The 25,219-nt window shown below is 39.0% G+C and overlaps 1 protein-coding gene across 16 annotated transcripts in view; it reads right to left on the reverse strand.

Annotated features, from left to right (window-relative positions):
- cacna1c (calcium channel, voltage-dependent, L type, alpha 1C subunit) overlaps window positions 1–25,219 on the reverse strand; it is a 221,784-nt gene that overhangs the window by 41,436 nt on the left and 155,129 nt on the right. For 8 of the 16 annotated variants that reach the window (XM_044186937.1, XM_044186936.1, XM_044186935.1 and 5 more), the window contains exons 10-24: window positions 24,777–24,861; window positions 16,375–16,465; window positions 12,815–12,841; window positions 9,670–9,830; window positions 9,380–9,453; window positions 9,083–9,234; window positions 8,588–8,789; window positions 8,178–8,298; window positions 7,581–7,695; window positions 6,811–6,928; window positions 6,603–6,672; window positions 5,966–6,098; window positions 5,658–5,787; window positions 4,214–4,273; window positions 3,071–3,177 (exon numbers count right to left, since the gene is read on the reverse strand). In XM_044186937.1, the coding sequence (XP_044042872.1) occupies window positions 3,071–3,177; window positions 4,214–4,273; window positions 5,658–5,787; window positions 5,966–6,098; window positions 6,603–6,672; window positions 6,811–6,928; window positions 7,581–7,695; window positions 8,178–8,298; window positions 8,588–8,789; window positions 9,083–9,234; window positions 9,380–9,453; window positions 9,670–9,830; window positions 12,815–12,841; window positions 16,375–16,465; window positions 24,777–24,861 (1,646 nt within the window). Of the gene's footprint in view, window positions 1–3,070; window positions 3,178–4,213; window positions 4,274–5,657; window positions 5,788–5,965; window positions 6,099–6,602; window positions 6,673–6,810; window positions 6,929–7,580; window positions 7,696–8,177; window positions 8,299–8,587; window positions 8,790–9,082; window positions 9,235–9,379; window positions 9,454–9,669; window positions 9,831–12,814; window positions 12,842–16,374; window positions 16,466–20,179; window positions 20,249–22,149; window positions 22,225–24,776; window positions 24,862–25,219 lie in introns of all 16 variants that reach the window. The other 8 variants (XM_044186941.1, XM_044186939.1, XM_044186933.1 and 5 more) reach the window with 4 other exon arrangements.

Below are 25,219 nucleotides of genomic sequence, written 5' to 3' on the forward strand. Positions count from 1 at the left end.
AAACTGCATGAGTCAAAGAAACTGTGGAGAGTGTGACAACAAAACACACAAGGTAAGGCAATTAAACTGGACAACTAAAGCAAAATCACATCTGAAACTCAACGAGAAGTATGATACAAAATAATCCTAAAAACATTTAAACAAATAATGAATGAAAATAGCCATGGTTCTCTTTAGAGATAAGCAGTAGGTGATTTGAAGGGGGATGCCATCCCACTTGTTAGCAAAATGACCAAAATGCATCTCCCTTGTTAACCAGCCATCCTCCCTCTCCATCCCCTAGTAGCAGAGAGAGGGCAGAGGGGTTGTTGAGCTGAACATGTCAGTCTAGTCTGCCTGACTCATTGATCCTTTACCTGACTGAGGTTTGTGCAAGTTAGAATCTATGGCCCACTCCATGGCTCTAAAATATCAGCAGCCTAACTGTGCTTTGTATTGATAAATCCATGGCACTCTCCGTGGTGCTGAAGTAAGTAAATCTGTCTGTAAGTAACAGACAGATTTCTCTGAGCCCCGCCCTATCGCCTACTGGAGATAAGTAAAGTTGCTTAAATTGTGCAAAGTCAAGAATATATGTTTACGTAACATATTACCGTTACAGACTGTATGCTGAAAAGCAATAAAACATATTTTAAACTACCCACACTGCTATGTTAAATAATAACTGAGATCTTTAACAGGGGCTTGGAAGAGTTGCACATCATTCTCAAGAAGTCAGACACATGTTTATTTAGCTTTAGCTTCATTCATGGACAAACACAAACAAGTACAACACAGATAGACCAACACAAAGACACAAACAGACATGTACAGGCAAACAGAGAATTACTGTGCTGTAAGAAAGTGTCAGTACAAGCCAAAGGTCAAACAGTGTGACCTTTTAAAGGAAGTGAATATCTAATGAATACCTTGACATTTTGAATTTTACAATAAATGTTTGGACAAAGCTTTAACATTGGTTCTTCGGTAATCTGAACTAGGCTTCCCAAGAGTAATTATTACTACTTGACATCAACAGGTATCAAACATGTTAATAATCTAGCTTGCCAGTATATTTTACCTTTAATTTAGTGTAGAAAGCTAATAGGCCAGTTATTCAGTTGACTGAAGAACAAATACAAAAACCTTTTCCCATAGTGTGACAAAGGTAGAAGGAAAAAGTGTATTCAAAATGTCAATGTATCCCTTTAAGGGAGTGACTTTTTAGATGGTTAAAGGAGTGATTTAAAGGGAGTGACATTTCTCTGTCGACTTTTAAACAGAAAGAAGGAAAAGACCTGTTGTGCAACTTTTTACACAGGAAGGTAAAGTTTAAAGGCAGTTAAAGGCAGTTCATGTGGAGCATGATGTTACGAGTAACATATCACAGTCAAACCAGCTGTGAAGATATCTTCTAGTGATAGAACAATCCATACAATTGTCAAATGAATTTTATACATAACTTTTAAATGTTGAAAAAATAGGAAAGGAATATAGTTGTGCTTCAGTTGACTGGGTTGAGGGGAATGATGAACCTGTTACACTATTTGCAAACAGCCTGATTCTAACTAGTTGTCTCAGAGAGCAAAAATACTGTTTCCGTCTAGAAATAAGAGGTCTTCATTAATTGTATATCGGCCACAGTGCCATAGTTCTTTCATGTCAACAAATGTTATCCATGTTTCATGCTGTCTACATACAATATTATGAGACTATACAGAATGACAGCAGAAACATCTGATGTTTTATATGTATGTTGTAATTTGTTTTAGTACTGGTTTTCATTTGCATATGAAATTACTAACCTCCTTTTAAACTTTTGCCATTTCCAATCTGTTTTTCTACAGCTTTACTTCAAAGTGCACATATACTTAAATGGAAACATGGCAAGAGAGATATCTCCAGAGAGATACTTCATTAATGGGTAGTAATAATAGCAAAACATTTTCAAAGAAAACGTACAGTAAATACTGAAACTGCAGTAAAAGGCAGTTTACAGACACTACTAAATGCAGCACCATCACAATTAATTTGACTGTGATGTATTCAAGAAAAATCCCACACACAAACTACTTTTAACAGGCAAAAACCACTGAGTAGCATTCAGGTATCATTTCTATAGTCTGGGAGAGTTCAGTTTATCCAGAAATATGATAACTGAGTTTCACCTGCCCCCAAATCTATGACAAAGAATAGATAAACAAACTTTTTAACATTTACTGGACATGAAGGTGACTACAGTATTAGCGGACCCAGGATAATTTACCCGCTGCAAAAAAAACTTTCTCTGATTCAAAACCAATTGTGCTGATGCCTGTAAAGAGGCATTTTGGTATGCATCAAGTGCAAAAGCATATCATGTGTTCATAATAACAAATCAATGCAGCAGAATCCCACTAAACTATGCAGTCTTGATTACAGTCTTGATTTTCTTTTTTCTTGCTCTGAAGGAGGCTTCGACTAAACTCTTCAAGACCATAGAAATACCAAATCAAAAGAGTGACAGTTTTACACAGTTAAGGTGAAGGTCTGTTAAGGGGGGTTATTAATATGGACTAATATGGACTTACGTCGAGAAGTCTAGTCTATTAAGCATTAGAGACAGAGAGTGTAGTATAGCATATTAAACATCAGACAAATTACAGCATTTCAAGGAGTTATTTGCTACGAGAAGCAGAGAAGATTTTTAATAAACATCACAAAGATAGAAGGGGATTGGGAGTAATGAAGTGTAAAGTTGTTAGAGAATAGAGAGAAGCGTGAAGCACGGGGCAATTTACAAATGAAAACGTTTTCCTCACTTAGCCACTTTACAACTTGATTTGTGTGTTCTTTGACTGGACTGGTGTCTCATGCACTAGTCATTATCAGGCTGACTAGTCCAGTCTTTTAACATGTAATAACACAAATGTATGTTTGATGATATTGTAAGCTTCACTGATGATATCGCTTGGAATTGTTGCCAAATAATGTTGGCAATATCACTGCACAAAATTTTGATTAAAATGCTAAAGCAGTGGACGTTTCAAATATAAATTCAAATGGGACAACAGTATAAAACATGCATCAGAAAACATTATATTGCACTCACTGTATTCCAGAGGAGATGAGGGACACACTGACCACCACCAGGTCCAGGATATTGAAATAGTTTCTACAGAATGAACCTTTATGGACGAAGGCTCCATAGGCTGTCATCTGTAAGGGTCGAAGATCATATTTTAGAGTCAAATTTAAAAAAAGGATCAAATCACAGCTTAGTATGACGAACCATGTAGAGGGCAGTGATACTGACTGCATTACCTTTAACACAGGGATTAAATAGTATCTGCAAGTAGTTGGTCTTTGTTTTAACTTTCTTCAAGGAAGGGTTTACTGCCAAGGACACATACTCAAAAGTTATTTGAAAGTCAGTTCTCTATATTTTTGTTGTCCTGATTCAGCAAAGCCTTCACATCAACCAGGTTGCAACAAACATCAATCATTGTTTATCCGCAGTATAGCCAAATATCAGCAGCACAACTTTAGTCTCTAGTGATATCCTACATGTAGAAAATGTTTAAAAAGATCAGGACCACATGAAAGTTCAGCAAATTCATACTGTAGCATTTACAGATTATATGGGCCCACTTATCGACGATGACATCACATCACCCCAATCCTGGATTCTCTCCATTGGCTCCCTGTTTGATTTAGAATTGATTTTAAGATTCTTGCCTCAAGCTACATAATGGAAATGATGACCGCATATGAGTCAGCTTGCAGACTTAGATCCTCAGGTGGGGCCCTTCTGGCTGTTCCAAAATCGAGGCTTAAATCTAAAGGTGACCGTGCTTTTGCCATCAGGGCCCCTTGGCTTTAGAACAACCTGCCCGAGGAGATAAGGCTTGCAGAATCAGTGACTTCTTTTAAATCACTTTTTAAAACTCATCTTTATAGACTTGCTTTTATGTGATAACATCTTTTTATCATCTCTTTATTGCTTTTATTGTTTCCATTTGTTTTTATTTCCATTGTCATGTTTTTAATTGTTTCTATCTTGTCTTTTGGTTGTAATTTCACCTTAATTTTGTCTTGCTTAGGCCTTTCAGTTTGGCTTTCTGCTGTTATATTGGCTTCTGGGTATCCTGTTTCTGTATTGCCTTGTCTGTCAAAGCACTTTGTAAACTCTGTTTTTAAAGGTGCTTTATAAATAAAGTTATTATTATCCTACATCATAAACATTAAATACTACCTTAAGAATGATCTCTATCGTGAAGAGTCCAGTAAAGACATGGTCTGCATAGCCCAGGATCTGAAAACACAACAAAGAGCATCATTGTTTTCAGTTTAGAGATTGGATTTCCATGATACTGCTGGACTAATTCCTGGGATTGAAAACAACACTCCTTTTGCCCTGCCCAATATGCAATGGCTTTTGGATTGAGCAGGAAACAGAGGCATTATGCAATTATCTGTATTTGCCATAATAGTAAACTATATAGTAAAACTGTGACTGAACCAAGGTTGTACAACAAGACAGAGAGAAGAAGGCTAAATGAATTCAGCAACCTTCAAGAACTCACTCACTCCCTTTTTTAAAGTTCACCAGTAACAACAAAACTCTTTCTAGGTCTAGGCTTACATGGAATTGTTTACAGTTGAAATAAAGAGAGAAACAGAAGGAAGCCCAACTCTTCAGGGGTTAAAGCTGAACTTATGGCCAACTGTAGCATAGTCCTGGATGGCTCCACAACATACTGAAATAATAATGCTGAACTTCAGATCTAAGGATAATGAATTCCGATTTTACTTAAACAGAATTTGAAAACAGAGTAGAATCTGAAAAAAAAAAGGATTAGTATAATTAATAATAGTATTATTTCATTCAGGTTTGAGGCTAAGGTTAATTGAGGTACATCAACCTATACCATAGCCAAGGAAAATACAATAAAACAGATCTTTATTAGCCCCCAGGGGGTTTGTCTTGCTCACTGAAAGAAGAAACAATATACAAAAACATATAGCACCCACAGTGCCCAGTCTTTATATTAGACTACAGCTCACAAATTACACCCATAAATACTAAACAACATATATAAACAATACGGTGATGTTTTATTAGTGTATACAACTGCAGTGCAGATATATCCTTCATAAATCTAAACAGTACATGTTTTGGGGATTAGAGTTTGGCTGAATATACAGTCTCTGTTCTTGCGTGCAAATTAAAGGATGACATTACTTATACTTTGACCTTGAAACCCAGAGACACGTGTGTGTGTGCAACTAAAACTGAACTATTAACAAAAACAAACCTGAGGGCTATAATTGTTTTAACCATATTTCTTTGCTGTATGTGTACATTACAAATACTATAATGTTAGGTTGCCAGCCTGGCAAAAAAAAGACATTGACAAAACAAAGCTTAACAAGCGTTTCACATCTTCTTAAGTTAATCACAGTTGCAGTACTCTGGAAGAAATCTCATTAAGTGTAACAGGCCAGTCACAATAAGCTTTGGTTCCTCTATATGTTGCTGTCGGCTATAATCCATTTAGTACAGAATGAGTGCGTATGGGCAACTAATGATGACTACAATGTTTGCTTCTGTCGGTGCCTTAATGTATATCCGTCCTTGTCTGTGTATATACTGTATTTACACTTTAATACATGTTTTTCTTAATTGTGTGTGTTACCTGGTTTCTGAAGGAGTCATTCTTGACCGGGTCCTCGGCTGCCAGACTGATGCTGCTGAGCAGGATGAAGAAGAGGATGAGGTTGGTGAAGATGTTGTGGTTGACGATCTTATGGCACAGAACCCTGAATCTAAGAGAGAGAGTGAGAGAACCATAGCTGAGTCTCTTGTTCTAAAAAGAATAGGAAATGATCAGAACATGTAGAGATAAAGAGGATGGAAAAATGCAGGGAGAAACAGACTGATATTGGAAGAAGAGGGGGAAGAAAAGGAAGGTAGGCAGAAGGTAGAACTACAGTGTCCTCTTACTTGTTGGTGTGGCTGAAGATGAAGAAAGCGCGGGCCTCGGGCATGGGAATGGCTTTTTCCTTCAGCTGAATGTCGGAGAGTGGCCGCGGCCTCGGGCCCACTGGCATCTCTGGCTCATCGTCATCATCGACTCCTGATGAGAGTGAGGAGAAGGATAATAGTGAGAGTAAAAGTAAGAGGAGAAAAGCAATAGAGAAGAAGAAATAAAGTAATGAGAAAAAGTAGGAAAAGTGGAGGTTAAAGTCTCTAAATATGGGTGCCTTAGCAGAAGGTCACACAAAGGAAAAATTGCACCTAGTTGACATTGAAATTAAATAATAAATGAAAACAAGGTTATTAAGCAGCTATGTGTATTCAAGTTAGTAATACCAAATTTTTGAACATCTCTCACTAGAAGAAAAGTGATAAATAAATGGGACAAAAAGCATAATTTTGGTCTTACTGTATATGGGATGAGAACTACTTTATCAGATTTCCCTTTTTTTCTGACAAAGATCATTTAATAGGGATTTCACATAGATCTGTATATTTCCTGATTAGGTAAGTAAGTAAGATTAAGTAAGTTCTCATTTTCAAGCATTCTTTCATCTAATCATTTCTCCATACACACAGTACACACATCAGGTTTGTGTGTTACCTATGTAATCATTGGCAGGATATGGGTTCTTCTCTTCACTCTCGTCTCCACAGTACTCATCCATGTTAATCTGCAGAGGGAGAGTATTACATTTATTTACCAATTCATTCATTACTCTGACTAAATACACAGTTACTTGCTCACTTGTGTGCTTATTGAAGTCTGTGGCCACTTTAGCCTTTCTTGATATGCGTATGTCCATGTGTACCTTAGTAGCAGTGTTGGTCTCTCCATCAGAAGTGATGGACTTCAGCTCTATCTTCTCCTTCTTCTCCTCCTCCAGAGGCGGCTTCTCGTTGTTATGACGCTTCTCTGGACTGGCCAACCTGGAGAAAGAGGGAGGAAAAGAAGATCCTCACCTTTAGCATCCCTTCCCTTCTCCTAATCCTAGCAGTGTTAGCCCCATGTTAATCCACTGACTTGCATTGAATCACATATAAATTAACATCAGAAGGACAAAATAACACATAGATTTTCAATGATGGGGTGTATTTCAATCACAGATGGTGGTTGTGCTGTTATAATCAAACCAAAAGCATAGTGGGCAGGCAAATGGTTGTTTTCCATCACACTTTTTCCTCAGATCAATACAGGTTAGAACCAAGAAGGAGACATTTAATGATTTGTGCCTCTGAGGGGAACGCTATCTCCCTCAGCTGCACTAAAATCTTTAAAAATTACCTTTGTAGGCAATGAGACACTAAAATTACCAAATAAAATTGGTATAGAGAGAAAAGCAAACCAGGAAAATGTCAGCCGGTCTTAAAAACCTAATAGTCAACGTTGTAATTGTTAAGCATTTTTAGTGCTTTGATTTCAACACTCCAGTATTAGCATGTCTCTGGGCATTACTGACTATCCAGGATGCTGTAAGCTTAAGCGCTCCCTTGATGCTGTTGAGATTGGCCAAACTCTCCCACTCCCTCTCTCCCCCTTTGTTTTCCTGTCTACCTGTCTTTCTTTCTCTTTCAGCTTTACCTGGCCAGTTTTTTCCTCTCCTTCTCCTCTTCCTCTTCTTTCTGGGCGGATGTAAGGCTCTCAGCATCTGCCAGATTGTCTACAGCGATGGCCAAGAAGACATTCAGTAGGATATCTGTTCAGAGGGGCGAAGTTAAGGATGTTGCTGACCCATCAGATCATTAGTGTGGTTGGTTGCAAACAATCCTGGTAGGCTAAGTGAATAATTAGTAACCTTTCTGCATCTGAAAGACACTTAACTCCCAACTGCTTAAGCAGAGATACTCAGTGACCTCCAGCAAACCGTTTTGGCTTCATGAATGTATCCCTATGCAAAACACACCCTTTCTTCCTGCAACTGCATCTTAAATAGGGGTTAGAAATCCAATCTGATTTTATTCAAATCACAATCAGCCACATTATTATCCATTTGATAGGATAATATTTAACAGAATCAGAAAACAAGTTTGGCTGTCAATCTTTGCCCCAGACTTGTCACATTTTGATTCTTCAGTCCCTGTCATCACTCATCACCCCTCCACCTCCCTTCAGATCCACATTATACTGTATAGGCTGCTGTTCAGCTATTTTATGTAGGGTTCTGTTGTGGCAGGATACAGTTTCCGCAGATGAATAGGATGATGAAGTAGATGCAAACCAGCATGCCGGGGAAGGACGGTCCACCGTACGCCATGATACCATCATACATCACAGAGTTCCAGTCCTCTCCTGTAAGGATCTGCAGATAAAGACATAAATGGAATAAAAATTTCACTGGCATTAAGAAAATCTTATTAAAATGTGATTTTCATTGGAAAGAAGTCTCATCCTTTTGACAGTAATATATTACATTTAATTTCATTGTAAGACTCATACTGGATTAAACGACATAAACTTTTTTGTACTGTACAAATAGAGACAAAGATCATAATTTCATGGACACAAGCGGAGAATGGCAGACAGACCAAGATGTAAGAGAAAACACAGGAGGAAAACAAGCAAACCAGGAAGATTTGCAGTATCATTACCTGAAACACAGTGAGCAGAGACTGGGGAAAGTTGTCAAAGGTGCTGCGTCGGGTATCGTCAAAGTTGAATTTCCCCCCAAAGAGCTGCATGCCAAGCAGGGAGAAGATGATGATGAAGAGGAAGAGCAGGAGCAACAGGGAAGCGATGGAGCGAACAGAGTTTAGCAGGGAGGCCACCAGGTTGGACAGGGAGTTCCAGTATCTGGGGGAGAGACGTCCAGTTAATATTTGTGCATAAATAAACATTTATCTCACAAACACACACTATACTTCACTATGTTTCCCAGTTTGTTTCCCCTGTTTCCTCTCTATTGAGTGCAAGATCAGGCATCCTGAGGACATCTGGTAATACAATAGTTGCTATTTCATTGTCCACTACTGCAGTAGGTGACTTTCAAATGTGTGTGAGTATGTGTGTTAGGACAAAGGGATACGCACTGCTTGTCAGCAGAACTCTGTTCGACAATTGTCAATATTAAAAATGTCTATATTAACCTGGTTATTTTGAAGATTCGCAGCAAGCGTACACAACGTAACACAGAGATCCCGAGAGGAGACATGATCTTGGTTTCCACCAGAATGGTCTCAAGAATTCCTCCACATACTACGAAGCTGTCGAAGCGATTGAAGAGCGAAACAAAGTACGCCTGTGGAGAGTTAATAAAGAAGTGAAATTTAAGGTGGCAAGTAGAAGAGAATAAAGAAAGCAGTTTACACTTCTCTTGACAAACTTAGAATTGATAAAAATACAATCTTTTCCCATACAATTCATTAAATAAAAAAAAAACCTACCTGTAGACCCAGACTGTACATCTTCAACAGCATCTCACCAGTGAAGAGTGCTAGCAACACTTTGTTGGCTATGTCTGAGGAGGAGGAAAGAAAGGAGAGATAGAACGGAGGAAAGTGGAAAAGGGAAAAAGGAGTTGGAAAAAGGACACAAGTGTGGAATAAAAAGGGACAAGGCGGAAAAGGAAAGACAACGCAAAAAGGTAAATAATATAGTTACAACCAGAATGAAAAGAGGTATGTCAGTGTTTGTGTGTATGTGGATATATGCGTATGTGGGTGTGCTTACGGACCTTGCACATCAGTTAACCACTGAGGCTGCTGATGATGTTCAGAGGCGATGGTCAGAGTGTTGAGGAAAACCAGGAAGATGACCAACCAATAGAAAACCTGTGATTTGACCGCTGCCCGGCACTTTCTCCTACACAGCCTGTTCCACCTCCGAGAGTATCGACTGAGGAGGAAGACGCAGAGATTGAAAGAGAGAGATGGAGAGGTGAGGAAAGATGGGAGAGAGAAGCGGTAGGGAAAGGAGGGATGAGGGAAAAGAAAGAAAGAGAGGTGGGAGGGTCAAAGACAGAGAGGACAGTGCAGAAAGAGGGTGAGGAGCAGAGAGGCAGACGGGGGAGGAAAGAAAGAGGAAGAGCGAGGGCCCATGAGAGAAGAAATAAGAAAAAACAAAGAATGATCAACGGAAACAAGTGAAGAAGAGAGTAAAAAACAAACAGGCGGGGGAGAGAGAACAAAAAGAAAGAGTCAATTAGTCTGTCTACAGAGTAGTGACGACATCATCCCTTGGATCGTGGTTGTCTGTTGTTTGAGAGCAGAGCTGTGGAACAGTTAGTCATCCTCAAAGACGTTTCACACCAAGGAAAAGCCAGTATGAAGAGCTTTGTTGCAGAATGAGATATGCACCATTTGAGGGAAAAAAAAGGAATGCTTATTCTTTTCAGAATGATTGAAGGCACAAATTTAAACTGAAATGTGTTATATTGTGATTCACACTTCAAGGGAAATTAATGCTTCAAAAGAAGAAGTGGTTCATTTTTGCGTAAAAAAATTTTCTTTTCTTTTTAGACAATTCAAAAAGTGTTTTGCACTTTTCTTGCCTTCTACTGTTGAAAATAAAAGTAATTTTTTTTCTGGTAATTGCCTGCTTCACACCTATGCCCATGTACCAATGATTGGACAACTGAAATTTCATAATTGTCCTTCTGTGCTTCTCTTTGTTCTAATCATGAAGAAGCAGAGTAGCATGAATCTCACCTTAGACTTTTACATGTTTATGTTTTATATGTGTCACTTTGAGGGAGGGATCCATTTGACAATACACTTGTGCAACTGAGGCATCCCAGCCATTAGTGCAGTATTTGCACAGTGGCAAAATGACAATGTGTAATTACAAGAATTTGCTCCAAATTACCATTAAAGTTAATGAGGAGACAATAATTGTTGTAATTTAATGATAGACTGCCTTAAAACAAAGTGAATAAAAACAAGAAGATAACTGTCCTGAACAATTCTGATACTGCTAAGATAAGCTTGTACCACACATTTCACAGTAACTTATGTTGGGAAAAGTATGTATTTATCAGACTGTGGTAGAAAAAATTGTGGTAGAAAATTACTGAAAAATATACCATAAACGCAAGTCTCAGTTAGACGACCGGGTCACCTGCTTGAGCTAGTTCTAAGCTGCTTAGTTTGCACATACATATATAAATGTTTAAACTTTTGTCAATATGGACATGCTACACATCGTTAGATCGGTTAGATTCTCCACAATTCAATCATTCAGTTCATTTTACGGAAACCATGAGCACCAAGGTATAATTCATTCAGATTTACCAGCATGTTAAACAAGATAGACGAAAAAAGTGGTGACTCCCTACCTTTGAAGCGGTCATAAAGTCTGAATATGTGTCCAATTCTTGATTATTTACCGTATTTCCCATCTTTGCTGAGCAAGAGTTTTGTGCAAAAGGAATTAAAGGCCTGTCCCATATAGACGCCTGTCCCAAATATAGGCAGGTTGAGTTCAGTGATTGAAGCAAATAAAAGCCCGAGCAATTAACTGAGGTTTTACGGTATGTTAATTTGCTGATTCACTGTTAAACCATCTGTTAAATAACTCAAAAGGGGCACTGCAACCTTTGACGTGAGAGAAGGTTCAGACTGTCCATTCATAAAGATTAGAAGACCTTGAGGTGTCTCAGTTTCTTGAGAAATGCTTGTTGGTTCTGACTGGATTTTGGTGTTTAGAGAAGAAGACATGATAGCTAAGAAGAGCATACATATCCCTCTCTCTGACCTTGGCAGCGTGGGTATAACTAGGCTAGTGGAAGGGTTGTTGTCAAGCTGACACTACACTGTATTTGATGTGTGAAGTCAGCTTCCAGGCGCCAGTACTGTAATAATGGACCTTCTTGTAAGACAATGGAGACTGACCAGAGAGTGTTTTTAATTCATCACAGACCAATCAGCTTAAAACTACTAAATGAACCCAGACCACAACTGCCCTAATCAAGTATCCCTCTTTTCCTGATGTGGGTGTCTATCCATTATTTGTACTTGGCTCCTTTCACCACTGGTACCCCACAACAAAAGACCTACTTGCAAGGAGATCTACTGTAACTGGAAGGCCTTTTTTCTAAAAGATCTACATGACTCACCAGGAAGTGCTCTCCTTCTTGACCTATACAAAATTCATGTTTCACCAGTCTTCTGTTTGAGTGTGTGCGAGCTGTTTAGAGTCAGTTATGGCACACAGTGGCTTTTGCCATGATGCACACACTGAATGTTACATGAGACACAACTCACAACACAACACAAGCGGACATGCATTCTTACAGTAAAATACATGTCAATTTTAATGTCTGTGATTGTAATATTCGCTTTCTTGCCGAGAGTTAGATGAGAAGATCAAATCCACTCTCATATCTGTCTGTTATATATGAAGCTACAGCCAGCAGCCAGTCAGCTTAGTTTAGCACAAAGACTGGAAACAGCTAGCTTGGCTCTGTCCAAAGGTAACAAAATCCTAACTTTGCAGAGACTCCAGGAAGTTACTATGCCCAGCCAAGTAATAGTCTGGCACAGAAAGGTTAGCTGTCTCCCGTTTCCAGTCTTTGTGCTAAGCTAAGTTAACCGGCTTCTGGCTGTTTTTCATATTTACCATACGGTCACGAGAGTGGTATCGATTTTCTCATCTAACTCTTGGCGAGAGAGAAAGTAAGCGTATTTCCTAAAAAGTTGAACTATTCCTTTATAGAGCAAGAATTGCTCTGTCTATTGCTGTCTATTGCTATGTCAGTTTGTCTGTGTTTCTTGTGCACACCTGTACACAAGCACACACATCCAGCGACCATACAAATACCACAGCAGTAGAGACATTAGAGCAGGTGAATTAAAAGACTATGGCAAACAACATGTACTAACCTGAACTTGGATTTGGAGATCCTATTTCTGGAACACAGAAAACAGAATGGATTATACACACACACATAACACACATATAGACAGATACACAACATGAAAGGGGTGATTTGAGAGGGATAAAGGGGAATAGCTTCCCTCATTATCACAAAAGCCTTAGTTGTGTGCATCCAGTATTTCCTGCCCTTTTGAGATGCAATTACCTTGTATCACCAAGTAAACATTTGCTAGTTTAGGGTCTGAGGTGAACTACACTAGCACAAAAGCTGCCAGTCTTTTCTCTGCAGAACTTAATGAACCCTATTATGACCCAACTTTTCTTTTGAACAAATCACCCCCTGCAAACATGTATATAGTGGCATCCAATCAAAAGAAAAAATACTGTAAGTTTAGATTTCCTCCAATCAGCCCTGGTGCGAACAAACACAGTTCATTAATAGAAAAATGTCTGTTGATTGTTCACCACTGTAACAGCAAAAGGTACATACATAAAGTACCGAGGACAAGAGATTATGGAAGACATTGTGTCTGGAAAGAGAAAAGAAGTGAGAAGATATGAGGAGAAGAGGACAGTAGAGAAATTCTCACTTAATTGACAACATATCAAATTATTTCAATCTGTTATGTTCAGAAAAAATGATTTGACCATGGGCTGCTTCAATGTGCACTTTAAAGTGACACAGAAACCACCTCATGGTAAGCTTACAGGCTGAGGTTGTTCTCTCAGCCAAGGGTTGTTTAATGATAACCAAACGTGATGCACAAAATAGTACAAATGTTTGGTTAATTGGTGAATGCGATGATGATGTACTGGTTAGTGTCCTTACGGCTCCCTTTGTTGCATTTAAATTTCATGTTATTGCTTCTATATTAATTTTGAAAAATTACATTAATCAAAAGAGAATGTAGTAGTATCACACTGCAATGAAAACAAGTCCCCTTGAAGATTTTAGAGAGTTGTTGTTGTGTACTGATTTTGTCTGTGAAAGCAGATGAATTGACTGACCCGCTGACTGACTGGCTGACTGGCCGACTGACTGAAGCAATGAAATGACTCACTGACTGACTGAACGAAAGAATAAAATGACTGACTGGCTGGATATGGAGGCTGACAGTACACACGTCTCTTCTCTCCATGTGCCCGTCTCGATTATGAGATCAGCAGGCGCCAAAGTAGTTACTACCCCAAGGTCTGTCTCCAAAGCAATTTGAAGAAGAACTGACAAACACTGAAAGTCTCAAGTTTTATCTCCATAATAGTGTGAGCAAATGCCCCTAGCCAAACTTGTTGCAGTCCCACAGAGGAAGGATGAGGACTCGCATTTTCAGTCTTGGCAAGGTTTACTATTTGTTTGGTCAGATTATTGTAAAAGCCACTTATTTACGTAAGACTCAAAATTGCAGGTGTAAACTCTGGAGCTCCTTTGTTGATAATAAAAAGGGAGATTGATGCCCTACACAGGCCTTTTAGAAGATATGAATGAGGAAATGATACCCAGTGCCACAACAAGATGTTTATTAGTACACCAGTAGATAATATATCTAGTAGCATGTAGTGATATAATGTATATTTTTTTTGCTAAATATTAGATCTTTAATACACACAATGACTAAGTGACACACAGCACAGCACCTTCTGATGAAAATCGTGAGATGAAGCCAAAGGCTCCAGAAAAAGCTAGTAAGTGAACCTTGAGTTAAGATTTTTTTTGTCAAAGCACAATAATTAGTTGCTGAAATTTCCCTATGCAGTAGAGCTGCAACGATTAGTTGATTAATTGATTAGTTGATCGACACTACTTACTTACTTAACTACTAAGTAACTATCTGCAACTATTTTGATAATCGAATAATCATTTTAGTCATTTTTGAACCAAAAAGGACAAACATTTGCAGGGCCAGATGTGAGGATTTGATACTTTGTCATATATGATATTAAAATGAATATCTTTGGGTTTTGGACTGTCGGTTTGTGGCACCTCCTGAAGACTCAGATATGATATATCCTTTGTTTTGAGTTGTTTTGGTCTGACAGGGGACAAATAAACACAAACCACGAAACAAAGACAAAGTAACAGATGGACAGCAAGAGTATGGATAAACAACAGTGTGCCATCCAAGCGTGCATACTGGCTTTACTGTTTCTCTGGTCAAGAGTGCTTTGAATTCACTTTGATTTCCCCTCTAAATTGTCTATTTTATACTGTAACCTTCTCAATTCTATTCTATTCTGCTACGTTTTGTACGTAGGTGTGTTTGCTTGTGTGTGCTGAAGTGGGCCTGCTGGGGTCACGGCTCCTGTGTGGCCTTGTGTCTAAGAAAGAAAGCAACGCACTTGTTTGAATAATGTAAAAAATGAAAGGAGAGGGGGGAGCAGGAGCGAGTGAGTCAGCTGTTCGTGAGCTCCCACAGGGGAGGAGGAAAGCACTTCACCAACAAACACACAGAGGAGAGAGAGAGAGAAAGAGAGAGAAACTGACGGAGAGAAGAAAAGGAAATAAAACTGGATCACTATTAGATAAGATATAGCCGTGAAAGATGTCAGGCTTTTCTACTTTTTGTGAAGTCTCAAATGATGGTCAAGCTTTCTTTGTACCACATGACTCAAAAGACACTACAACCTCACAGAATGGGCTTCTTTAATTTCTTTTTTTGTTAATGACTTTATACAATTCCTTCAGTAAAGAACATTGTCACTGACCTATTATGTGACTTTACAAGTAAAACTGAAGTAACAACAGATATTTTTTGTTGTGATGTGAAAAATCAGTTCAATCATTCAAATTCTTATTCAAATTTTCACATTTTAAGGTTCTGTGACACTGTGTATAAAACCTTTTCATAACCCAGCTGGATAACTTTAAAACACACAGTGTACAAGCTATAAACCTGTGTGTCTTAGTTTGTGAAAAATGTACTTTTTGGAAATACAAATGTTTTCCCCTGACAACAACAGTGACATAATTACGTATATTCCAACATTAAAAATGAGCCCAAAAACAAGATTAAAAACATTTTCATTTGAAAAGATCCAGCAACTAGTCTTAGAACCAACTTCAGATTTCAATGTTATTGTTTAGTTGCGGTATACTACAAAAAAGAACAAGGCATAGTGGTTTATGTAGGATTAATTCCTCTTAGCCTGACCTATGCCTCATCAAGTTCACAGATTTTTGTCATTTTATTGGCTGTGAAAATGAAAAGGCCTGCCTCTGGGAACAGCACATCTGTTTAGTTGTCTCTTCAGATCCACCCAAGTTCTCCCTATCAAAATTTGATCAGTTTGGAGTATGAAGACAACCCACTGTTACTCTGCTCTCCTTTAACCAGCGTTAGTCATTCTTCCAAACCTCTGTAAGCTTGATGAGACAGAGATCCGGCTTTGTAAGATCAGTGAAGGATAGAGGCAGGCTGAGCCACTTGTACCAAGGCTGACACTGAAGTGCTAATACAGGAGAGATGCAGGATAGAGGTTCATCCTTGGAATTGACAGAAGGTGACTGAGAGAGTTGAGGGATAGAGGGAGGAGAAGAGGTGTGTATGAGAGAGTGTGAGGTACTTACGCTAACCGGGTACAGCAGGTCTCCCCCTCCACGTCTCCCCCGGGGGCGTTGTCTGTGTTGACTGATTCATTCTCACTGGCTGGCATGCTCACTGAGAGACAGAGAGGAGCAGAGGCAGAGAAAAAGAGATGACAGATGTAGAAAGAACGACAAAAAAAGAAAGAGAAAGATGAATTAACAGGACAGGGAAATGGGTTGTACATCCTAACAACATTCTTATGCTGGTTTTTACTGTATTGCTTGCTCTAAACTTTACAAATGTACGACTACACACACACTTGAAAGCTACAAAGTGCATCCAGTCTTCTATAGGTAAGTACTGGGACACTGGGTCAAACACTGTTAAAAGTAGTCTTTTATAAAATTATGTATATTTGCACTGATTGCCTAAACTGATTACACACTAAGTTGCCATACTAGCAATATTTACCACTTAGGGATCCTGGGACACAACCTCTGCAACAGCTATTAGGGTGGATTTCAACTTGTAAGCTGAAGGATTGCTTAACTCCAGGTTAATTAAATCTTAACAAAATCCTTTTGTGGTTTTATGGAGATTGGAAAAAAAATCATGCTGTAGATTTTGGTCTTTGGTCTGCAAACATTGCAGGGGTGTTGGAGCTTAATTGTAGCGAAGGTTTTGAAAAAACCTTGAAATGCTTTTTATTTAGTCTTCTAAACTTTAATCAAGCTGTGAGCAATTTGGCGGGATTTATGTCAATGCAAACATCTGAAAATTAACTCCCTGCTCCAAAGACTTTTTTTTTGCAGATGTGTAAACAGGCAGAGAGCTCACTGAGCCTAATCTTTCTTTGTTTATAAAGCCACAAGGAGACTGCAAATGTGTCACTTTGTCTTATTTAAAGACAAGTGTAATGATGTGTAAAGATGGAAGGATGAATACTGGGAGAATGGAGGCTGCTGTATGCTGTAGATGAAGGACAGGAGTAATATGAATTGGCAGTTAAGGATGGAAAAGTGTTAAAGAGGAAAAAGAGGGAGAACAAACTGAAAAAATAGAGAAGTGGGTTTGAGGGGAGGGAGTGATGGAAGCATCAAGGAAGGTATGGATGAAGGGAGAGAAAAGGAGGGATGAATGTGGAGATGGCTGGTTGAGAGACTGATATGAAGTGATACATTGCTTTTTATTGCTTCTGTCAGTCTTTGTCTGCTTGTGGGAATGAGCTGCGCTCCCCTCACTGTCACCTCAAACACTTATTGTGACACCCTCTGGGTACCAGAGTCAGATACTGCATATGAATCTCAATGCCCCTTGTGTTACAGTAAGATATCCAAAAAATGCAAAACCTACTCTTGCAAAACGACTCTTAGCATGAAACCAAGGAACATGATACTTAAGATAAGGGGTTTTAAAAAAACTGAATAATTATAATCTTGACTTGAATTATCTTTGCTTGTCATGCAATTGTGTACTATTATGTCAGCTCCAGTAATACAGTTTACGTATACTATGTGTTAGAAGTTGCTTTCCAAACACAATTTTCAACCCTGACATTGGCCCTTCTGCATTCCTACTGAGATAGTGTTCCATGCAGATTTGCTAATGGGAGCTACCTAAAGTTCCATATGAAAAAAGACAAATTGTGTAGGAGTTATATGACTTGAGTAAATAATGCTGTGCCAAACAAATAAGCAAATAAAGCAAAGAAAAGCAAGCAAGCAGTCCCTCTCCCTCTCAGTCCCTCTCAGCATGCAGTTGGTCATCCCAAGCTAAAGGGGGCTGCAGTCATCAAGTCACCATCAAGTCCTGGGGGTACATAAAACATAAACACCAGAAAAAAGTGTCCCATTTTGACAATGACAAAAGCATTTGGATATCTTTTGTGGGCCAACTTAGTTCCCAGGGCAGATTTCCAAAATATCTTTATAGGATAAAAGCGGAAATAATATTTGCAGCATTCATAGGTTTAAAAAAAAACCTTTATGTCGTGTTTTATATCATGAGCTGGCTTGTAAGCACTTAGCTAACATAATACATAAAAGTAAGCTACAGAGTGAACAGTGTACTATGCCACATGGTTGGTGATGGATGAATTCTGTGTTGGAGTGATCAGGATGGTCTCTCTCAACATTAAGGCCTCTGCTGTGAACATGCTGTATGTTCCCTCACCTCGACACGTGCCACCTGCTGCTATGCTACTTAGTTAAAAGCACTCGGGGCCCTCCAGTCTCTCCCGAGGCTAAAGCCTTTCAAATATAAAACCAGTCTGCACTTTCTCCTCAATGGAGCTCTGAACTAGTTTAATACCTATTGTTAGAGTAAACCCCAAAGACCTGAGACACAGAGAGATAGAAGGAGATGAAGACAGAAAAGGAAGGAATAGGAACAAGGAACATGGGAGGGAGAGAAATGGGAGGAGGGAGAAAGGGAATGAGAAAGACAAGGAAGGGTCACACTTACCCAACACAAAAGAGGGATTCATTCATTCTTAACCAATGTTGACATGTGTGAATGTGTTAAAAACATTAAATAATAGCACTGAATGTAAGCGAACTCCACCAGAATGTATTCTAGTCTAGAAAAAAAAGGGTGCGTTTGTGTGCCAGTGTACGGATCAGTTTTGTGTCTGTGTCAACATATTGAAATAGAGCTTAAGTCAGATATTAATCGCCCATGCCATCATGTCCAGAAGTCATTTTCAGATATTTCAAGCGGCCCAAATTTCCAATACCAAACCCCAAACTGACCAAAATGACTGAGAAATGAGTGAATTCACAGTTTTAATCCTAGTCTAAACATTCGGAACATGAGGTTTTTCATGCAGTCCTAATTTAATACATTAATGTAATATTTTGAATTTTAGTCTCTATTTTTTTCTCACTAGGCAATTGTCACGTTATATTGGGGATGACTAAAAACAATAACCCATGAACAGCTTGTTAGCATGTAAGCACTCATGCTAAGTCAGTCACCCGAAGTCAGTGAGTACCAGTATTTTACATTTCTACTCAACAATATGGCAAGAGCCCAGTGAAAATTATAAAAAGGCTAAAATTCGAATTTTAAAGCTATTTCTCCATTATCTTTTAGTATCATAGCTAGCATGGCTAGCAATAATGCAGGGAGATTATAGAGGAAAGGAATCTGAAACAACAAGGAGAGGACTGTGACATCACAAATCTAACAAATGTTTTTAGTTGTCATGTGCAGTGTGTAAACCGCACTCGAGTGTTTTTCTGTGATGACATTGCCCTCTTGTTTTTTTTTTCAGACAAATCAGGCAGATGCGAACGGTTTCCTTTCCTACGAACCTATAAAGGAAAACAGTGGCTGCATCTCAATACAGAAATTATGTTTCCTTATCTCCTTATTCCTTGTACTAATAGTTCATGCTTTTTCAATTATACATAATTAGTAGTTGAGGGCCATGAAACATGGTAAAGGTTTTAGTGCAACTCTCAACGACATGCAATATTGCCAGCAGCAGGGATAGTAATTTCTGGCAAACTTCCAAGTCTCCACTGCGAGAGAATATTAATATATATATGGCCTTGAGATTAGATTATTATTCAGCGGAAGGTTTACAAAAGGGACAAGGAAGATACTGAGAATAAACTCCTTTACAGTGTTGAGAGGCAGCCACTGTCCCCTTTAGCTTTGAAGCTCTGGAGAGGGCAGAAAAAGATGCTTACTCCAATGCAGTGGGAGAGGAGAGGAGAGGAGAGGAGAGGAGAGGAGAGGAGAGGAGAGGAGAGGAGAGGAGAGGGTGCAGTCCGCTTGCATGTCTAGAATCACGTTTCCAGTAAATCTTTAACTAGTGTTGGACCATGCAGACAGACGCACACGCCTTACGAAGGAAAGCCGCATTTTTCTTCACGGCTCCACGCAGAGACTGAAAACGATGACTCTTACCTGGGGACAGAGAGCACGGCTCAGCAAGACAAACACACCCGCTCACGCATGGATACACACAAATAGACACTCACAATCAGCACAAATGCGGAAATACACATAAATCACATGTATCTGTACTGGCTCTGATGCCATACAGTATACAAGCCGTTGCAAAGAAACATGATTGCTTCTGCAAAAATGACATTCCCTCTTTACAGTCACACCTCATTTCATTACTCCAGCTATAACTATAATTTGAGATGTATTACTAGCACAACTGGCATGAAGGCATTACTGCCTTTTTCTCTCTTGTACCATTTAGTCTTTCAATCTTATTTCATTGCCAGACTTTGCCATCATATCTGAACTAAAACCTTCTCATTCTCTAAGGTAAAAAGAAATGAAAGAACAGAAAGAGACAGAGTGAGAGAGAGAAACAGAAAGAGGGGAAGAGAGAAAGAATTCATTGGGAGGATTCATATTCTAGAGAGTTGAGGAAATCAACATTCAAAAGCAGGTTGCTGTGTTGTTTTTACTGAGCACTACACAGTACAATACATCTGTCCATCCTATTTTTCTTCCTCTTGGCAAACACAACAGCTATTGTTTTGTGTCCACTTCACCCCTGCCTCTCACACTATTTACATCATTGTGAGCCTGTGTATTCATCAGCATGCTCCTCCATACTGGGGTCATTCTATTGTTGAATTCGGCAAATTTTTCCAGTGATTCAGATGTGACTGTCCAAGCATACAGAAATAAAAAAAAATGACATACACAGAAATTAAGCATCAAATCTAGTAAACATTTAGTACACAAACAAATACGCAAATACACAGCTAAACAGGTGCGCACACATGCACTCGTACAGTAGATAATCATACAGTTATCTATTTAAATGAGCCAATCACTGCATAACGATAATGATAAATGAAAACCGGCTTCTTGGGTACTGCAATATTCAAAAGCACACACACACACAAAACAGCCCTCACAGTGAAAAACATATAGCAGGACATTTAAAGAGAAATATAAAAAATATATAAACATGTAGGCTACACATGCAAATAAAGGTGGGATGATGATCACATACATGCATATATTTTGATAAAAATACTGTTATTATATAGTTTTACTTTTTCTGACCACCATTATCACAATAACCAAAAGCAAACACAGGAGGCCGCCAATCCAAATCCACACACTGTGTCACGCTGTGTCACATTTTTTATATCTATTGTTTTTATTTACTTCATGCAGGGGTTGTTTGATGATTTTGATGAATGCCACAGGGAATAAAGTTATTCAACAAAAAAAGTTGTGCTTCCTCTGGAATTTTAACCGTCAAGGCCATTGCGCATTTATCACAGCAAAAAGTGGAAAGGCAAGTTTCATTGGTGGAGACAGAATAACAGACAACAGAACATTTTCTCTCATCAAAGAGTCCAATGTACGCTGATTGAAGTTTCAGAAAGGCAAAATATTAAATCTATTGAAAATATTTTCAGAGTAGCATCAAAATGCAAGCCAGACTTCCAACACAAATACTAACACATCTCCATGACTATCACCATGAAAGGGACAGTAGAGTGGTCTTCATTTAAATATGTTTTAATACTGATTGAAGATTTTTATCTCGTTGATCCACACAGTGGGAAGCAAAGTAGCTCTGACATGTTCCTCCCCAGCCACATCCTCCTAGGGGGTTGTGAGGTGTTCCCTGGATAGATGTGATATGTAAACCCTCCAGGAAGCATCTTGAGCACAAGCCCTTCAAATGTTATTTCTTATTCATTGAGCTTTCCCAAGATGATTTCAAATCAAGCAATCATACTATGAAATTTTAATATAAACACATGCCTGATTACAACTGAAACCACATGGAAACCAGGTCACAAACACACACAACACACACATACCGTCCTGAGAGTCAGCAGAGTGACTGAACCAGGCAAGCTTACTGGTCTTCTTACCCAGGTGGGCTGGAGACACTCCTATCACAGACAGCAGTGGCAGGATGCCAAAACAAGATGACAGCATGCAAGAACAAGATGGCAGAGGGTGAGAGCATGCAGGACACACATACACACACATACAGTGTGCCCCTGAGATGACAGGGAACACACACAAGTGTGCAGAGGAAACACATCATATGATACATATACATAAATAAATAAAGAACTAAGACACCATTTATATCACATCGTATATCATCACATTTGTATGTGTGCGCGCACGTTGGTCATGATCACAAATGATAACCACCATATTTTAGAGGCTCTTGACGCATGCACACTCACTCATGCTGTTACTAAAAATAGTGAAAATCAATATAGTTAATGACATCTACTACTCTCTGTCACCAAAACAACCCCCGCCACACGCACTACAAGTATTTGTCTTCATATGAACACATTATTCACATCACACATCAATATTATGTCCCTGTAGAAAGGTGTGTGTGGTCACTAGTGTGACTTGTTCATGATGTGAAATCCCATCTGTTCACTCTCCCAGATACCCTCTCTGTCTCTATTTTTCACACACACACACACACACACACACACACACACACACACACACACACACACACAGTCACTCTCTCTCTGTTTCTATCTGTTTCGTATCTCAACATCAACATTTTCCCTTCCATCTCTCTCTGCTATCTTCTCCTCTATTCTCTAGGTCTTCTATCCCTTCTTAGGACATGCGTATGTGTGTGTGTGTGTGTGTGTGTGTGCGTGCACTAGTCATGCTAGTCACACTAGTCGTGCACAAATGTCCTGGGCAGCAGGGACAAACTGCCCTCATTCATCTTCCCAGAGGAGGATCCATCCATCGAGGAGAGAGGGAGAAGCAGCATTAAGAGAGCAAGTGACTTGATTTTCCAACTTCACAAACAGACGGATGATTGGTCTTTCTGATGGAGAATTTTGGATCATATGTATCAATCATTTTGTCAGATCATCTAAATCTAATGGCCTAAGTTATACTGTTAAAGCAATGGACTGAATCTTCCACCTGACTGATACCCACAGTTTTAATACTTGTAAACTGCTATTTCTATAAAAAATTTGTATGATTTTAGTAAGAGTCATATGTAAGTTTATATTGGACTAGGCTGGATCAAGCACTTCAACATTCTGCCTTGTTTTCCCCTATAACTAACTTGGGCTTGTCTGGACATTGTAGATGTGACAAGATGCAGAATTTGTAAAACTAAAACTAAAAGAAAAGAAGCATCTAATTTTTGTGATGTGACATTTTACAAAATTGGCCCATTTGCGGGGCCACATACTGTATTTGTTTGATTGTTAATGTGCCAGTATCTCAGACACTGCTGATGTGTTTTTGCCACACTGATTGGGCCGGGGAGCACAACGGTAACAGGTGAAAACAAGTCGATTTGTTACAGATTAGCCACAGGGGTGTTGCGCCTTATTTTCATGTAAATTGGGTCATTGCTCATTTGACCATGTTAATTTCTTGAGATTCACTGAAAGATTAGATCATCATTTTTTTTCTTTCTTTCTTTCTTCCTCCTTTGGCAGTCATCAGTGTTTCTCAGAATGAGCCACAGTGCTTTGTAGAAGATGAGCACGCTGTGTGCAGAGTATATGCAGAATGCACGCTCTGCCTCTGCATATTTAGTCCTCATTCATTCATTCATTCATTCATTCATTCATTCATCACTGTGAGCAAGCTGAGCTCCAAGCCTTTACAAAATAGTTCACAGTACATACTGTACATACAGAACAGTACATGCACAAAAATAGTACAGACACACTTTTCGTCAAAACCCTGCCTCTCTCACCATCCCTCTCTCAAGTTCTATTCTATCTTCTCTGAGATTAAACCTCCAGGTCAAAAGAGGCCAGTGCTCTACTCTCCCTCCCCAGGAAATGTGGCTCAGTCCTGGGGAGACATCTGTCATGTGTGGCTACCTCTCTCTGGAGGTGTTGTGGAGAGAAACAAGGTGTTCATTTGTGTGTGTACATTTCTGTCAGAACACAAGTACACACATTCCTCAGGGTGTACACCTACAGTGTTTGTGAGTTTGCATAAGTGAGTGTGTGTGTTTGTTGTGTGTATGTGTGCCCAGAGGATATTAGCTGCAGTCTGAGACATTCCACTAATGTCTAAACAGGTTTTAAATCTCAAGCGAGTTCTCAGCCAAAGCAAGCAGACAATATTAACATCCTCTCAGTCTGTCAGTAAGTCAGTCGTTCATTCACTGACTATGAGCCACTACCATGTGATGGAGACTGCAGTGAGCCCACTACTTATAGACCAAACTCTTTTATATATATATATATATATATATATATATATATATATATATATCATTCCAACCTGCCTTTCTCACGCAAAGGCTTACTGTTTACTGCTTACTTGCTGCTCAAAATACAGAAAATCCTAACTGCCAATACCACCACACAACAATTCATAAATCACACGTACATATGCATAGTCATCCTGAAGGCAAACTGAAGTAAGGAAATAGATCGTCACTCCCTCAAACACACACACATGCTGTAGTACTCACGGTTTCTGGGTTTGTCATCGTCCATGCCCTCCTCTTCATTCTCTGGGTCAATGTCTTCAGCCTGAGTGATCCAGTCTAAATAGCCCTATATAGATATATATATATGTAGATAAAGAAAATACTGATTGGAAAGCAATGAAATGTTTCAGCATTCATTATGTTTCTTGATGATCCTGTACCATATTCTTTTACTGAACACTTTTAGGTGATGTAAGGACATACAAGAGTATGTAACTACAGGATCTTACTATAATTTTTTACAGTCTCTTAATGTATTTACTTGTCTGTCTCTTTGATTTCCTCTTTTATCCCATCTTGCAGAGCATGTTGTAACTTTAATAAGTGCCTTGTGAATATTTTTTTTTCTGCTTTCTATGTTTGCTGCCTTAAACTGATGGTATTTTGGACTTCTCTTTGACCTCCATATTCAGTTGGCCTTCCTC

This window comes from Siniperca chuatsi, linkage group LG23, assembly GCF_020085105.1.
Source record: "Siniperca chuatsi isolate FFG_IHB_CAS linkage group LG23, ASM2008510v1, whole genome shotgun sequence".
Taxonomy (NCBI): Eukaryota; Metazoa; Chordata; class Actinopteri; order Centrarchiformes; family Sinipercidae; genus Siniperca; species Siniperca chuatsi.